Below are 18,426 nucleotides of genomic sequence, written 5' to 3'. Positions count from 1 at the left end.
GATCATTAATATTACCGCACTGCGAAAGTTTGCAAGCAGTTGTAAAATCCTCTAAGTCCATGGTATAAGATGTATCATAAATGTCAAATAGGACACTAGGAGAATTACACATACAGTTATATTTAAACCTCCGCACAAAGGAATCAGTCAATTGATAGTACTGAGGACACTCATCTTGTAAGAAGTCCTCCAGCTCAACATTACGCACATATGCGTCAAATTCCTCCTTAAAACCTGCTTCAACCATAAAATCATCGGATGGCCACTCACAAGCTTGTACATCCGCATCCCTCGGTAATTCAATATCTTGGTCATGTATAGCAATCATGGGCCCTTTCTTCACCGAGGAACCACCTTGGTACATTTTACTAGACATAATTCTTTTTCAAAAAAAATTCTGAAATTTTAGTAACTTCAAAACAAAAGTGAATAAAACTAAACAAGATTGATAGCAACTACTCCTACAAGTGCCTAGAGCCTATATCATGCATTAGAATTGCTTGGGACCTCATAAATTCAACATGCAAGCTCAAGAACATGGTCACCTATGCAGCAAAAATTTGCAATGAATAAAGCACTAGAACAAAAACTAATTGGACCAATGGAGGAGTCACATACCAAGCAACAATCTCCCGAAGAAGTTTTGTGAATGGAGCTTTGAGCAAGGAGATTGAAAATTGCAGCAAAATGAGCTAGAACTCGTGCTTGAGCTGGATGGGGATTTTTTTGGGTAGAAGATGAAGTGTGTGTTGGGGAACGTAGTAATTTCAAAAACATTCCTACGCACACGCAAGATCATGGTGATGCATAGCGACGAGAGGGGAGAGTAATGTCCACGTACCCTCGTAGACCGTAAGCGGAAGTGTTATGACAACGCGGTTGATGTAGTCGTACGTCTTCACGATCCGACCGATCCAAGTACCGAACGTACGGCACCTCCGAGTTCAGCACACGTTCAGCTCGATGACGATCCCCGGACTCCGATCCAGCAAAGTGTCGGGGATGAGTTCCGTCAGCACGACGGCATGGTGACGATGATGATGTTCTACCGGTGCAGGGCTTCGCCTAAGCTTCGCGACGATATGACCGAGGTGGAATATGGTGGAGGGGGGCACCGCACACGGCTAAGGAACGATCACGTAGATCAACTTGTGTGTTCTAGGGTGCCCCCTGCCCCCGTATATAAAGGAGGGAGGGGGAGGTGTGGCCGGCCCCCAAGGGGTGCGCCTGGAGGAGTCCTACTCCCACCGGGAGTAGGACTCCCCCCTCTTGCCTTGGTGGAGAAGGAAAGGGGGGAGGGGAAAGAGGAAAGCCCCCCCCCCTTCCTTGTCCTATTCGGACAAGGGGGAGAGAAGGCGCGCGGCCTGCCCTGGCCGGCCCTCCTCTTCTCCCTCATGGCCCATCTAGGCCCAATAACCCCCGGGGGGGTTCCGGTAACCCCCGGTACTCCGGAAAAATCCCGGTTTCTCCCGGAATGTTTCCGGTATCCAAATATAGGCTTCCAATATATCAATCTTTATGTCTCGACGATTTCGAGACTCCTCGTCATGTCCTGGATCACATCCGGGACTCCGAACAACCTTCGGTACATCAAAATATATAAACTCATAATAAAACTATCATCGTAACGTTAAGCGTGCGGACCCTACGGGTTCAAGAACTATGTAGACATGACCTAGAATTATTCTCGATCAATAACCAATAGCGGAACCTGGATGCTCATATTGGCTCCTACATATTCTACGAAGATCTTTATCGATCAAACCGCATAACAGCATACGTTGTTCCCTTTGTCATCAGTATGTTACTTGCCCGAGATTCGATCGTTGGTATCTAATACCTAGTTCAATCTCGTTATCGGCAAGTCTCTTTACTCGTTATGTAATGCATCATTCCGTAACTAACTCATTAGCTACATTGCTTGCAAGGCTTATAGTGATGTGCATTACCGAGAGGGCCCAGAGATACCTCTCCGACAATCAGAGTGACAAAACCTAATCTCGAAATACGCCAACCCAACATGTACCTTTGGAGACACCTGTAGTACTCCTTTATAATCACCCAGTTACGTTGTGAAGTTTGGTAGCACCCAAAGTGTTCCTCCGGTAAACGGGAGTTGCATAATCTCATAGTTACAGGAACATGTATAAGTCATGAAGAAAGCAATAGCAATATACTAAACGATCAAGTGCTAGGCTAACGGAATGGGTCATGTCAATCACATCATTCTCCTAATGATGTGATCCCATTAATCAAATGACAACACATGTCTATGGTTAGGAAACATGACCATCTTTGATTAATGAGCTAGTCAAGTAGAGGCATACTAGTGATTATATGTTTGTCTATGTATTCACACATGTATCATGTTTCCGGTTAATACAATTCTAGCATGAATAATAAACATTTATCATGATATAAGGAAATAAATAATAACTTTATTATTGCCTCTAGGGCATATTTACTTCAGTGTGTGAGTGCTGGCATAAGTGGAGGGGGCCCACCAGGGGCCCACGAGACAGGGGGCGCGCCCAGGTGGGGTGGGCGCGCCCTCCACTCTCGTGGCCTGGTGCTTGCCCCTCCTGCAGTGATTTCAGTGCCTAAAATCCTCAAATATTCCATAAAAAATCATACTAAATTTGTAGGCATTTGGAGCACTTTTATTTTCGGGATATTTTTTAATGCACAGATAATTTAGAAAACAGACGGATAATACTATTTTTGCTTTATTTATTATAAATAACAGAAAGTAAAAAAGAGGGTACAGAAGGTTGTGCCTTCTAGTTTCATCCATCTCATGACCATCAAAATGAATCCACTAACAAGGTTGATCAAGTCTTGTTAACAAACTCATTCTGAATAACACGGAACCAGAGAAATTTTGAATAACACTAAGTTACCTCAACGGGGATATGAAAATCCCCAACAATAAGAATATCATACTTTTTCTTGACAGTAGGGAGAGGAAATTCAAAACCTCCAATAATGATAGTTGGAACTTTTCCAATAGAATTGATGCTATGAACTTGAGATTGTTTCCTCGGAAAGTGTGTCGTATGCTCATTACCATTAACATGAAAAGTGACATTGCCTTTGTTGCAATCAATAACAGCCCTGCAGTATTCAGAAAAGGTCTACCAAGGATAATCGACATACTATCGTCCTCGGGAATATCAAGAATAACAAAGTCTGTTAAGATAGTGACATTTGCAACCACAACAGGCACACCCTCACAAATACCGACAGGTATAGCAGTTGATTTATCAGCCATTTGCAAAGATATTTCAGTAGGTGTCTACTTATTCAATTCAAGTCTGCGATATAAAGAGAGAGGCATAACACTAACACTGGCTCCAAGATCACATAAAGCAGTTCTAACATAATTACGTTTAATGGAGCATGGTATAGTTGGTACCCCCGGATCTCCAAGTTTCTTTGTTATTCCACCCTTAAAAGTGTAATTAGCGAGCATGGTGGAAATTTCAGCTTCCGGTATCTTTCTTTTATTTGTAATGATATCCTTCATATACTTAGCATAAGGATTTACTTTGAGCATATCAGTTAAGCGCATACGTAAGAAGATAGGTCTAATCATTTTAGCAAAGCGCTCAAAATCCTCATCATCCTTTGTCTTGGATGGTTTAGGAGGAAAGGGCATGGGTTTCTGAACCCATGGTTCTCTTTCTCTACTGTGCTTCCTAGCAACAAAATCTCTCTTATCATAACATTGATTCTTTGATTGTGGGTTATCAAGATCAACAGCAGGTTCAATCTCTACATCATTGTTTTTACTAGGTTGAGCATCAACATGAACATTATCATTAACATTATCACTAGGTTCATGTTCATCACCTGATTGTGTTTCAGCATCAGAGATAGAAATATCATTGGGATTCTCAGGTGTGTCTACAGTAGGTTCACTAGAAGCATGCAAAGTCCTATCGTTTTTCTTTTTCTTCTTTTTAGAAGAACTAGGTGCCTCTAAATTGTTTCTCTGAGGATCTTGCTCAATTCTCTTAGGGTGGCCTTTAGGATACAAAGGTTCCCGAGTCATTCTACAGTTCTAGTAGCCACTCTAACAGCAAAGTCATTTTTATTATTTAATTCATCAAGCAAATCATTTTGAGCTTTAAGTACTTGCTCAGCTTGAGTAGCGACCATAGAAGTATATTTGCTAATGAGTTTGAGTTCACCTTTAACTCTAGCCATATTATCGCTCACGCGTCCTATCTCGAAAGCATTATTCTTTAACTCTCTACCAACATAAGGATTAAAACTTTCTTGTCTAGCCATAAAGTCATCAAATTCATCTAAGCACGGGCTATGAAATTTAATAGATGGGATTTCAACTTTATCATATCTATAGAGAGAATTTACCTTTACTACCTGTGTCGGGTTATCAAGACAATGTGGTTCTTCAACATGCGGTATATTAAGACCATGTATTTCTTCAATAGGTGGTAAATTCTTAACATTTTCAGCTTTAATACCTTTTTCTTTCATTGATTTCTTTGCCTCTTGCATATCTTCGGGACTGAGAAATAAAACACCTCTCTTCTTCGGAGTGGGTTTAGAATAGGCTCAGGAGTTGGCTTAATTGGTTCAGGAATTGCCTCAGGAATTGGCTCGGGAAGAGTCCAATTATTTTCATTAGTCAACATATTATTCAATAGTAATTCAGCTTCGTCGACTATTCTTTCCCTGAAAACACAACCAGCACAACTATCCAGTAGTCCTTGGAAGCATCGGTTAGTCCATTATAAAAGATATCAAGTATTTCATTTTTCTTAAGAGGATGATCGGGCAAAGCATTAAGTAATCGGAGAAGCCTCCCCCAAGCTTGTGGGAGACTCTCTTATTCGATTTGCACAAAATTATATATTTCCCGCAAGGCAGCTTGTTTCTTATGAGCAGGGAAATATTTAGCAGAGAAGTAATAAATCATATCCTGGGGACTACGCACACAACCAGAAGCAAGAGAATTATACCAAGTCTTAGCATCACCCTTTAATGAGAACGGAAATATCTTAAGGATATAAAAATAGCGAGATTTATCATCATGAGTAAACAGGGTGGCTATATCATTCAACTTGGTAAGATGTGCCACAACAGTTTTAGATTCAAGGCCATAAAAAGGATCAGATTCAACTAAAGTAATAATCTCAGGATCAACAGAGAATTCATAATCCTTATCAGTAACACAGATAGGTGAAGTAGCAAAAGTAGGGTCAGGTTTCATTCTAGCATTAAAAGACTGCTGCTTCCATTTAGCTAATAATTTCTTAAGATCATATCTATCATTGCAAGCAAAGATGGCTCTAGCAGCTTCTTCATTCATAACATAACCCTCAGGAACAACAGGCAATTCATAATCATTGGGAGAATTTTCATCATCACTATCATCAATAATAGCATCTTCAATAATTTCATTCTCTCTAACCCTAGCAAGTTGTTCATCAAGAAATTCACCTAATGGCAAAGTAGTATCACACACAGAAGTAGTTTCATCATAAGTATCATGCATAGCAGAAGTGGCATCATCAATAACATACGACATATCAGAATTTATAGCAGTAGCAGGTTTAGGTGTCGCAAGCTTACTCAAAACAGAAGGAGAATCTAGTGCAGAGCTAGATGGCAGTTCCTTATCTCCCCTCGTAGTTGAGGGATAGATCGTAGTTTTCGCGTCTTTCAAGTTCTTCATAGTGATCAACGGATATAAATCCCAAGTGACTCAGAGAATAGAGCTATGCTCCCCGGCAGCGGCGCCAGAAATTAGTCTTGACAACCCACAAGTGTAGGGGACCGCAACAGCTTTCGAGGGTAGAGTATTCAACCCAAATTTATTGACTCGACACATGGGAAGCCAAAGAATATTCTTAATTATTAGTAGTTGAGTTGTCAATTAAACCACACCTGGATAACTTAGTATATGCAGCAAAGTATTTAGTAGCAAAGTAGTATGATAATAAAGGTAACGGTAGCAAAAGTAATATTTTTGGGTTTTGTAGTGATTGTAACAGTAGCAATGGAAAAGTAAATAAGCGAAGAACAATATGTGAAAAGCTCGTAGGCAATGGATCAGTGATGGATAATTATGCCGGATGCGATTCCTCATGTAATAGCTATAACATAGGGTGACACAGAACTAGCTCCAGTTCATCAATGTAATGTAGGCATGTATTCCATAAATAGCCATACGTGCTTATGGAAAAGAACTTGCATGACATCTTTTGTCCTACCCTCCCGTGGCAGCGGGGTCCTAGTGGAAACTAAGGGAAATTAAGGCCTCCTTTTAATAGAGAACCGGAACAAAGCATTAGCACATAGTGAATACATGAACTCCTCAAACTACGGTCATCACCGAGAAGTATCCCGATTATTGTCACTTCAGGGTTGTCGGATCATAACACATAATAGGTGACTATAGACATGCAAGATAGGATCAAGAACACACATATATTCATGAAAACATAATAGGTTCAGATCTGAAATCATGGCACTCGGGCCCTAGTGACAAGCATTAAGCATAGAAAAGTCATAGCAACATCAATCTCATAACATAGTGGATACTAGGGATCAAACCCTAACAAAACTAACTTGATTACATGATAAATCTCATCCAACCCATCACCGTCCAGCAAGCCTACGATGGAATTACTCACGCACGGCTGTGAGCATCATGAAATTGGTGATGGAGGATGGTTAATGATGACGACGGCGACGAATCCCCCTCTTCGGAGCCCCGAACGGACTCCAGATCAGCCCTCCCGAGAGAGATTAGGGCTTGGCGGTGGCTCCGTATCGTAAAACACGATGAAACTTTCTCTCTGTTTTTTTCTCCCCGAAAGTGAATATATGGAGTTGGAGTTGAGGTTGGTGGAGGTCTAGGGGGCCCACGAGACAGGGGGGCGCGCCCAGGGGGAGGGGGGGCGCCCCCCACCCTCGTGGACAGGGTGTGGGGCCCCTGGTCTTGATTCTTTTGCAGTATTTTTTATATTTTCCAAAAAGTGCCTCCATGGATTTTTAGGACATTCCGAGAACTTTTGCTTTCTACACATAAAACAACATCATGGCAGTTCTGCTGAAAACAGCGTCGGTTCGGGTTAGTTTCATTCAAATCATGCAAGTTAGAGTCCAAAACAAGGGCAAAAGTGTTTGGAAAAGTAGATGCGTTGGAGACGTATCAGGCTCCTTCTTCAACTTGACGAGGCGAGGAGGAGCCGAGGAGGAGGCGCGCCCGCCCTCGTTGATGACGATGTCGACGCTACGGGTGCGCCGGCCGAGCGGCGTCTCCGCGGGCTCGGGCTTGACGTTGTAGAGCGACGGCGACCCGGAAGAGTGGGAGGAGGAGTGGGAGGAGGAGGAAGAGGAGCCAGTCCTCCTCGACAGCCTTTGGCCGCCACTCCGACAGGGGCCGGGGCGGCAGGGTACGTGAACCGCGGCTCGTTGTCGCCCTCCAGGTGCTCGAGGACGGCGTGGAGCGTGTGGCCGGGAGCACCCCACCACAGGCGGCGGTCGTCGCTGTTCTTGGACCCCCGCACCACTGGTGTGTTGTTGGTGGAGGTCAGCCGCTCCGCCTGCCGACATTGAAAAAGTAGGCCGCCCACGCCTCGTGGTTGTCGGCGGCGTACTCCGGGCGGGCCCGCTACTCCTCCGTCAGTGACGCCCGCACGCTCGACTTCGGCGTCGAAGTAGTCGGGGCGCGTGTGGTCCGGCAGCGGGGGCACGGGGATGCCCCCGACGCTGAGCCTCCACCGCCCCGGCGCGCGCATGTCGGGAGGCGCCGGGATGTTTGCTTCATGCAGGAGGTGGGCTTCCCACTCGTGCAGCGAGCGGCCGCCAAAGCCATTGGCCGCCGCTCCGTCGCCGGGGAACCTCTCGCCCATCGTCTGTGGCGGCGGAAAGAGTTCGGTGGCGGCGGCGGTTGTGCACGAGGGGGGTTGCGGGTGGGTGCATCCTCCGCGAGGGAGTGCTGCTTTATATAGCGGTCGGGGGGTGACGTCGTGTGTACGCATGGCGGGAGGAGGCGCGTCGCCGAGCGCCGCCCGTGAGGAATCAATGGAAGGCTGACCGGCGGCAGCTTTAGCATTGATTCCCTGCGGGAAAACGAGGCGTTGTGAGGACGACGAGGCGGGGGTCGCTGACTCGGCGGGCCCGCCGTTCGTTCGCGCCAATACCGATTGCCCCGGCGCTCCCCACAACCCCCCCCCCCCCCCCCAGCGCTCCGGGTTCGGTCTGGGCTCGCCGGCACCAGTTTCGGACCAAACCGGTGAAAAATAGACTCTTCAAGTGCGACTGGGGCAGCTTTTGAACGCCGGCGCCAAAATAAAACCCTTGAGGGCGCGGCTGGAGATGCTCTAACGCACTAAGGCTACGAGACAGATGCCATTGGCTAGAAAAAGGCCATAAACTAGGGTACGGGCCGCTAACCCCGCGCGTGTTCCCTTGGTATGGCGGTACGTGCCGCCCCGCGCGTGGCCCGTAGGACAGGACAGGAGAGGTCCAACTCGCCGGCGCCGGAAACGCCGCGCAAACGCGACCTAAAAGTGCCACAGTGAGCGTACGGAAAAGCCGCACCAGCCGAGCAAACCACCGAGCCGCGGTGCTCTCTGCTCTGCGGTGGGGCCGGGCAGGTGCCGCGTGAGAGTGGCAAAAGTCTCCTGTCCCCAAGTCCCATCACTCGGACGTGCCAAAAGCTCGGGTCCGGGTCCGACCCAAGCCAAAAATTGTTGCAACTTTTCCAGATGACCAAAACGGAGCAGCCAGGACGAAAAGGCAACGGCCAGGGACGAACATTCTAGGCTGGTCTACCGCCTCCAGAAGGCACCGGTTTGCAGATGTGCACCGTGTTTCGTTGTGTAAAGTTTCGTGTCTGCATTGTGGTGGTGACCAAGCTCGTGTCACTCCAGTGCACACGCGCTTAGCTTTCGGTCGATCGCTTTATAAACCCATCGGTGTACGATAAATGGGGGTCGGTCGGGCGGCTCCGGTGATCGCACGTCGGCGGGAGTCGGTGTGGACGGACCCCAGTCGTGACGACCACTCCTCAGCTGCCCGGCACTGGGTTAGATAGAATAATCATCTGCTCAAGTCATGCTTCTCCATTGGTGCTAGTGTCTTGCAGCTGAAGGCAAAGAAGGTAGCTAGTACGTACCTCATCGATACCTTCCCACTGATTTCAGGTTATCCTTGTTTCAGAGACAAGAACAACTAAAATAATCTGTGCCGCGTTCGTAGCTGTTGAGACTTCTTTGAGTGCCGCTTCTCAGTTCTCATGGACATGCTCAATTGCACGTACGGATGCTCGACAGTTAGCCGTAAAGTTAGTACTCCCTCCATCCCATAGTATAAGGGCGTTTTTGACACGGACGGAGGGAGTACTCGAGAGTCGTATGTATGGATGCTCGACGGTCAGCCACACGTACTTGTAATTGTAAGGGAACTACGGCGTGTAGTGGCGGTGGTACGGCACTGGTCCTCGTGACTGGCCTACTTCGTATCAGAGACAAGGAGCTCTTGTCGGGGTGAGAACCCGATCTGACTGTGGTCAGGTCGGCGGCGGGGGCGCATTCTCGGTGTGCTTCGTGGGAAACCCTGATTCTTCGATCGAGCGTGGCGATGCTCCGGTGCCGTGCACTTCCTAAAGGCACCGCTTCGGAGCTTATTGCTCGTCGTGTTTGCATCACCCTTTGTATTTTGCCTCATGTGCTTGGGTTGTGGTGTCGAGTTGTACGGCTGGGTTGTATGTTGGATGTTGCTTTATATATAAAGCGGGACGAAAGCCTTTTTGGTAGAGAATTTCGCCCTGCATTCCTTCACAAGTAGGGCACCAGTCCGTGGACACGGATGCGGGAGCCGATCATCCAATGCTACCTGCATATATTTGATCTAATTTTTTTAAACCCTCACGTTAAAATAGCGGCATATGTAGTCTAAAATAGTTTAAATGTTCAAATGCAGCAGTACTTCTAATCTAAAAATGTTCATATTACACACCAACATTGTTGTCCCTCTTAATAGCTCATAGATACTCAATCAAATCTTCTTTCAGTTGCTCGTGAGTTGTTCGATTCCGAATTTGTTGATGCATTTGAACAAACTCTTCAAATGTGACTGGATTCTAGTCGGGAAGTTCGATAGGATCACCCATGTTCTCAAACGCAAGAGTTGCAGCAACATCCTCATCCTCATCCTCCACGATCATGTAGTGCATGATCACACAACAGGTTATCACCTCCCACAAGTTCTCCGGATCCCATTGTTTAGTAGGTCCGCAAACAACTGTCAAACGTGCCTGCATAATTCCAAATGCTCTCTCAACATTCTCTCTAGCTGCTTCTTGTCTTTGGGCAAAATGAGACTTTTTCTGGCCAATCGGGTTAGAAATGGTGTTGACAAAGGTAGCTCACAGAGCATAGATACAGTCAACCAGATAATAGCCTATATTGTATTTATGCCCATTGATAATATAGTGGAAGGAGGAGTTTTTCCTTCAGTCAGCCTAGCAAATAATGGTGATCGCTGCAGCACATTGATGTCACTGTAAGACCTCGAACATGCCAAAGAAAGCGTGCCAACTCCAAAGATCATGTGATGCAACTGCATCAAGAATGATGGTGGGCTTCTTCACATGATCCTGATATTGCGCATGTAAAGCTTTCAGGCAATTTTTCCATTTTCAATGCATGTAGTCACGAGGTCCGAGCAAACCTGACTGCCAACTTGCTTTCGAGATTGCCAAGATCCTCTCGGTATCTACCACAGTTGGTTCTCTCAGGTATTAAGGTCCAACCACCTCGACACGGCAGTTGCAAACCTGACCATGGCATCTCCGCATGTGCTCTGAGACAGCCGTAGGTAATCGGCACATGAACCAGCGGTCGTGCCATACACAAGCATCCGCGGTGCGGCTGTGCACTTCTGGTAACCAGAGAAGCCAATCCTTCCCACGGAGTCCTTCTTCAAGATGAAGTAGTCGTCAAAGGACCGGACACCATGGTAGAGACGATCGAAGACATTTTTGTGCATCCGAAAGCGCCGGCGAAAATTGTCAGGAAGAGGGCATCGGGGCAAAGTAGTCGTCCATCAGCGTCAAATGGTCGCACGCCCTGTTGTGGTCGAGCACTCGATGACCCTTGATTGCTCCATTGAAATTGAGAACATGCCCCCCCGCACGCTCCACGTCTGCAAGCATCGCCCGCATCATAGTCGTCCCATCTGGACTCCTCCTCATCGGACGACTCAACATAGAGCTCATTGAAGGAAATATTCCTAGAGGCAATAATAAAGTTGTTATTTTATATTTCCTTATATCATGATAAATGTTTATTATTCATGCTATAATTGTATTAACCGGAAACTTGATACATGTGTGAATATATAGACAAAATAATGTGTCCCTAGTATGCCTTTACTAGACTAGCTCGTTGATCAAAGATGATTATGTTTCCTGACCATAGACATGTGTTGTTATTTGATGATCTGGAGTCCTCCTCGTCGGACGACTCGACATAGAGCTCATATATGTACTCCATATCTGAATCCATTGCTTCAAAAAAGAAGGGACAAAACAATTTAGTTCGGTCAATTTACCGAATAGTTGCTGGGCATGGTGACCATCGTAGAAGCGGATGGTACCTGCGTGGCGGTCGGAGAAGAGGTGTGGAACTGCAACGGAGGAGAAGTGGTGTGGAGCCTTGGTGTACCGTTGGAGGTGACGGGCTCGTCTAGTTCCGGTAGGGATGTGGGGTGGCGGCCGGGGTGGTGGAGCGGTGGCGAAGGCAACATAGAAAAACTAAAAGAGAGAAAATGGGAGAATGGAGGCGCGGGTCTGGGAGAGATTTTGGGCTGGGCGGGGGGTGTCGGAGTCTTGTACATGCGGACCGTTCGGCGGATCGATGTCCGTGTTGAATTGTTAAATACGTCCGGACAGTTGTGGGCAGTTTAAGGGTCCGTTTTAGAGATGACCTAAGACTCTTAAACCCTGTTCTCTGTGTACGATGAGTAGTCAGTCACCCGATATTCCGTTTGCCTTTGCGAGTGCATTATCATTAGATCATTCAGAAACGGAAACATACAAGTATGGGTGTCTGTTTGCACGGCGATGAGTTTAAAATGTTGATACTTACTCCTGTTTTGGTTTTCTTTTCCACTCTCCAAGAAACCGTAAGGAAGCACTGGCTGCTCTACTGCGTAATGTGTCCACATTTTGATTTCGCAGATATCCCATGGTAGTTAGCGAGATTTTGGCGGGGTGTCGAGCTACGTACTCCTTGGCCTTTCACGGGAAACGGGCGCACTTTCCGGGTTAGTTCCAGCCTGGTCAAGTCTACCAGCAACTACAAACGACATGTGCCAAGGTGAGGTCATTGTTTGTTGTACTGTAGTACTCCCTCCGTTCGAAAATACTTGTCATCAAAATGAACAAAAAGGGATGTATGTAGAACTAAAATACATCTAGATACATCCCCTTTTATTCATTTTGATGACAAGTATTTCCGGACGGAGGGAGTACTTTGGGTAGGTTTGTCTTCTTCCACGGACATATCTTGTCATTTCAGTTTCAGGGCAGATTCAGTGAAGCCTACTACTCATAAAAATCTTACTAACTATGGGTAACTGAAGACATACTAGTGCTAAATTAGCTTTTAAACATGACATCTTTGAGGGAGTCGTTAGACTTTTGGCAAAAGCTGCCTCTCCAAGCGCCTTTTGCTTCTGTTCTTGTCTTCTGTGACCGCCGGCTTTCTGAAGCCAAGTACCATTGTAATAAGACATGTATACTTAAGGGGTTGGAGCCAACTTGTTAATTTTCAGTTCTTAGTATAGTAAAGTAATGTAAATAATTTACTGTGAAAACCAAATAAATTCTAGCTGCAAGAAAAAAAAATAGCATACCAGTAAACCAATAGGCAAAAGAAGTACTAGTAGACTAGTAGTAAAATAATTTGATAGTTGAGCTAGACGCAAGTGCTTCTCGTCGGCAAAAATATGATAAGAACATATGCGTATCTTGACCTGCCAACGCCGTGGGATATTCCCACAAATTCTAATACTCCTACAGCCATTATCAAAGGCGGTGTGACATTGCGACGTGAGGTCATCCATCGTTCTCAATGTGCAAAGGCCCGGCCAATGAGACGATCGACCGATGACCAAGAATCAAGTTGCATGCTCAATTATTGCACTAACTTAACCTTATACTTCCTTCGTTTTAAAATAGATAACTCAGCTTTGTATTAATTTTAGTATAAAGTTAGGTCATCTATTTTAAAACGGAGAAAGTACATACCGGTTGTTAGAAGACGTCCAGTGTGTCATGTACTATATTAGTCGGATCAGATGAATATATTTCCTCTGTAAAACCGAATCAAACGAAACCAGGAATCTTCTCGTGCAAAGTGTGGGGGAGCCCAACTAAAAACATGCCGGCCGGATGATCTTCAGTGTCACAGTTGACCACGCATCTTGCTTGAATCGTGGTGAAGTGCAAGTAAATTACAGTCATAAATAAAAATGATTTCCCCGAGCAGGCCCGTTTCAAACACGAAACTCTCTTCTTGATTTTCCACACACGGACGACAGAAAAATCGCAAGCTACGAATCAGCTCATACTAATTGTAAGGTGTCACGCATAGGATTAGTATATAGAAATCGAAGCTAAGACAGGCATCGCGTGCAATTTATGGCATGGCATCGTCCAGGCTCCAAGGCACGCCACGGATTTCGTTTTCCGGCCAATCTATTCTTGGGCAAGGTTGATCCGTCCGGACACTGCACCGCGACAGGCCAGTGCACCTTTTGCACGCTTTATTTCCGTTTCTGGCCATGGAAACTTGCGTGTACATCTTCTAATTTGGTAGAAGCCGGTACAAGCAGAGGCAGTGTCGGGCAAGCGATCGATCGTTCAAGTGCCAACACAAGTTGTTCTTCCAAATCGGACTAAAGTATACCTTGAGATTTTAGTGCTGTATAAAAAATAAAATCTAGCATTGTCTTTACGTTTGAGACGCATGCACGAGTGCGATCCATCGTCGATCGGTGCGAATCATTAACATAAAAATCGCAATCTCGTGCCCCTTGATTACCGCGATTTGCAAGCTGCGAATCCACAACAGATTGTGAGCGATCGGATGTAGAATTAGTTGGTTGGGAAATTATATTCAGTTTTAATTAAAAATAGCTGTAACAACGAAATCTTACCAGGAGAACTCAGCAGCGCGAGAATCTAGACTGAATCAAAAGTTGGGCCCGGAAGATTGTCCATGCATGTTCAGAAAAATTCTCTTTCACAGGCTGATTAAAAAGAGAAAGAAAAAAAAATCTTACTACAAGTTTGGTACGCACGCATTAGCGCAAAGCAAATCATGGACCGTATCTACGAATCGTAACGTCTGACAGACTACCCTAAATTAGCGCGATTTGCATCACTGCACGGCACGAATCCAGGAGAGAATGTAGCATGCGGCTAGACGCTCGGTTGGAAAAACATTCCGGTAAATTCCCTTGACCAAGTACTACTGTCAAATAAATTGAAAAGAAGAAGAAAAAAAGCTTAATTACTAGTACTCCTGAGTCTGAATTCAGCGGCGCACGGCAACTGAATCTGAATTAGAGTCGGATCTCACAATTTTTGTTCGGAAGATTCTCCATGCGTGTCAAGGATGCAGGAGTTCTCCGGAAGATTCGCCATGCATGTCGAAGATTGCAAATTTCAATACTAAAAGTCGACGATGGGCACATTACAAAATCTTTGAGCGCAAGCAAATCCCACCGGCCTGACATAATCACGCACGTCGGTTAGGTGGTAATCGAGTCGGTCGTCGCAAACAGGCGCCCTTCACCCTCTCCACTGTGATGCACCACTAGCACCCGGCCGGCCGGCCGGCGGTGGTTACATTCGTGTGATGCACTCGCCAACTAAATTATTCCCGAGGAATTAGCAACTAATTTGTCCATCCACCACATGTAATTTTCCCACACATTTTTGATTATTGCACCACACACGACGAAATTTTAGCCAACTAACTGGCGTGAAAACAAGACACAGAAGAATCGTTCCGTTTACTCCCCTCAAAAAAAAAAAAGAATCGTTCCGTTTACCCCTCAAAAAAAAAGTTCGTTCCGTTTTACGCGCCGCACGCGAGAATTCAGCGCGTCCGAATCCGACTGCGATTCAAACAGCCAGCTCAAATGCCGCACCGTAGTACAAAACACTTTTTTTTCGAGCAAAAGTTCAAAACACTTGTACTTTTATTTTTGAGGATACAAAACACTTTTTTTTTTGAGGATGGATACAAAACACTTGTACTGCAAGGGAAACAATGGAGTTAAATTTGCATACGGCCCTTCTCAGTCAGAATCCCCCCCGGCCCACGTTCCCCGTGACCCCGAATCAATGCCCAATAATAACCCCCGCCGTAGCAGTTGGAAGAAATCCAGCCGTTCGATCCGGCCCTGCCACGAGTACTATATAACAGCCCGAGCCCGTTACGTCGGCCGACGCCCGCCCGCCCGCCCGCACCCGATCCGCTAAGGAAAAGGAAAGAAGAAGAAGGCGGAAGGCAAGGCAAGGCAGGCCGAGGGAGATAAATTACTCCACCCCGGCCACTCGCCCCCGGCAGCAGCCAGCAGTCCTCCTCGGTCCTCGCCCCCATCCAAATCCCCCGCCGCCCCCCTCGCGGAGGAGGAGGCCGGCGGCCATGGAAGAGGAGAGGAAGGGGTTCCAGCCCCACCTGATGGGCCTGGGCGGCGGGAGGCTGAGGGGCGCGGCGGGGGCGATGGGCCTGCAGAAGCAGAACTCGTGGTCGCCCGACATCGAGCGGGACGAGGCGTGGGAGCGGCGGCGGCGCGGGATACTGGCCAGGGGCCGCCGCTCGCCGCTGCAGCGCGCGCAGAGCGTCACCGACGACCAGCTCGACGAGCTGCGCGGCTCCCTCGATCTGGGCTTCCGCTTCGACCCGCCCTCGCAGCGCTGCGCCGCCTGCGACGCCGGGAGGAGCCGCCTCGTCGAGACGCTCCCGGCGCTCGACCTCCTCTACGCCGTCGCCGCCAACGCTAACGCCGGGGGCTGCGCGGCCAGCCAGTGCTCCTGCGGCGCCTCCTCGGAGGCCTCCGAGCCGTCGCCGATCGGGAGCCCCCTCTCCATACTCTCCCCAGGTACGCACATTCAGTTCCGTTTTCGCTGATCTGTTGATTAGATGACCCGCCTCTGAATTACGAAATAATTGCTTGTTTCTCTTCAACCAAACGCGAGTCAATTCCGATTGCTGATTCGTCGCGGGTCAGCGCGATTGGAGTTTTGATCTGACTTTTCGGCGGCGGCGCTTCCCTGCAGATGACCCGCCGGAGACGGTGAAGATGAGGCTGAAGCAGTGGGCGCAGGTGGTGGCGCTGTCCATGCGCAGCCGTTCCTGAACCAACCAGCCATGAAACACCAACGTGAAAGCTATACCGAATTCAGAGGAGGGACAACCAGCGACGCAGAAGGAAAGAATCAACCATCCCTCCCTGCCTCGAGATCGAAGTACCAATGATGAGCAAGCAACCAACGAGAAGAGAATCTAGTGTCGTCGGACGATCGGCCAGCCGCCTTCCACATCTGCTCTCGCATCGCATCTTGGACTAGCTATAGCTTAGCCTGCTGCTACTAATCGACTTTCTGTCACATGTTTATCGTTGAGCAACTCGAAAATCATACTCCGTAATTCGCGTTACTTCTGTTAATTAGTTTCTCCTCCCCCCTAATATTCAGTCGCGGAGGCATTGCTTCCGTTAGTAGTCACCTCCCCTGATTTCGTAGTAATAATTTCGACATCCCTGTACATTGGCGCATCACCACCATCAATCATCAGCAGATAGTAGATTAATTTCAATTTGCGTCCCGGAATATTAGATAATATAAACTGTTGGCTGGTAGCAGTTGCTGTTGCTTCTTCCTCGTGCAAAATAATCGATGTGCGATTCATGCCGCCATCGGGTTTGCTCACCCAATCAATCCTCGCTCATGTCATTGGCCACCCGATCAAGCAACAGCAATCTGAAGCAGCTCACCGATCCTTTACCTCATCTGACGACCAAGCAGCAGTCAGATCTGCCGAGACCAAGCAACGGAGATACGGAATAGTATTTTTGTGTGTGTGTGTGTTTGTGTGTAATTCATGATCCAGGTTCATCGTCAGGCCGGCAGGGTTCTGCATCGAGATTTCGAGAAGGAGGATGACGACACCGATAGATGCTGTACCACCATCCTTTCTGCAGTGGTGAAGAGAATTATTTGTTCGGCGTCCACCCCTCTGCAGAGAAAATTCCCTTTGGCTGTCCCTCTCTGTCGTCGTCTCGGCACGGCGAGCTGTCCACCGTAGCTGTCAGTGCCACCACCCATCTCTTCTCCCAATCAGTTCTGCGCCATTCTACCTAGTGGAATTCAGTAATCTACGAACAATCCGGATGGGCAAATCTGACCTCTTATGTTCGCGCACACGCACGGACGCGTCCACGTTTAGTCCGTGCAACCGTTCTTCTCGTATCCGAATCATCAAATTCATACACAAGCATGCAACATGGTCAACACACATACTTTCATAGTTCATACAAGGCATAGGATGTAAGTTCATACATGCCATAACAAATTAGGACATGGCATAGGGAACTTCATTCATCGGACTACCAAAATTTGTCAAGTTCTGCTTCAATAGGAATATAGATGAAGTTCAACCACGCCCCGCCTTTTCCTTTACCCTAGCCCTTACCCACCGGCAGAGCTACATTTAACCTTGCAGGGGACATGATTCTTTTTTATAGTAACTCATGGATCCCCCTCAAAAATTAATATTTTCTCTTTTGCGCGCCCCCTCCCCCCCAAAACAAACTTGTGTAGCTCCGCCACTGCCCTTACCATTGTCCATGTGGTCACGGAAGTAGCGTTCAAAGGCACAATAGAGGTCAAGGCAGATCTGTTCGTTGCGAGAGTTCAATGTGTCATATGCGACGCCGGACATGCTCAAATCCTCTTTGGGGGAGGTCTGGCGAGGGCACACGAACGACTCAGGCATGCTCCATCATGAGGGCGATCCGGGCTTGCAACTTTGCAAGATCTTGGCATGGGCATCCTCGTCGCCAGCTGCCGATGTGTGCCACACCCTCTCCCTTTCACGGCGAGCACGCCGTCCCTCGACCTCGGGTGTGCCTCCATAGTTACAACACACAACGCATTTGTGGCCTTTGGCATTGCGGCCATTGACCTAGGACTCAGAGTCTGACGTCACGGGACAAGGATCCAACGCTGCAGATACACTAACTCGGGGTGTCGAACCCTTCTGCCGTGACCCGTTCAAGCGCACTCATAGGCTACGGTGACGGTGCAGACACGCGGCGCGAGCTTCCGCTCGGCACGCCACCACCGTTGGATTCCAACCATAGTGT

The 18,426-nt window shown here is 47.4% G+C and overlaps 1 protein-coding gene across 1 annotated transcript; it reads left to right on the top strand.

Annotated features, from left to right (window-relative positions):
- The first annotated feature begins 15,522 nt into the window (after positions 1-15,522).
- On the top strand, positions 15,523-16,877 carry LOC123138455 (uncharacterized). Its single transcript, XM_044558434.1, has 2 exons — positions 15,523-16,161; positions 16,340-16,877. The coding sequence occupies exons 1-2, from the start codon at positions 15,705-15,707 to the stop codon at positions 16,417-16,419; spliced, it is 537 nt and encodes a 178-aa protein (XP_044414369.1). The 5' UTR covers positions 15,523-15,704; the 3' UTR covers positions 16,420-16,877.
- The last annotated feature ends 1,549 nt before the right edge of the window (positions 16,878-18,426 follow it).

The sequence above is a fragment of the Triticum aestivum genome, chromosome 6B (genome assembly GCF_018294505.1).
Source record: "Triticum aestivum cultivar Chinese Spring chromosome 6B, IWGSC CS RefSeq v2.1, whole genome shotgun sequence".
Taxonomy (NCBI): Eukaryota; Viridiplantae; Streptophyta; class Magnoliopsida; order Poales; family Poaceae; genus Triticum; species Triticum aestivum.
Note: the sequence above shows the minus strand (reverse complement) of the source record. Positions and strands in the feature narration are given on the sequence as shown.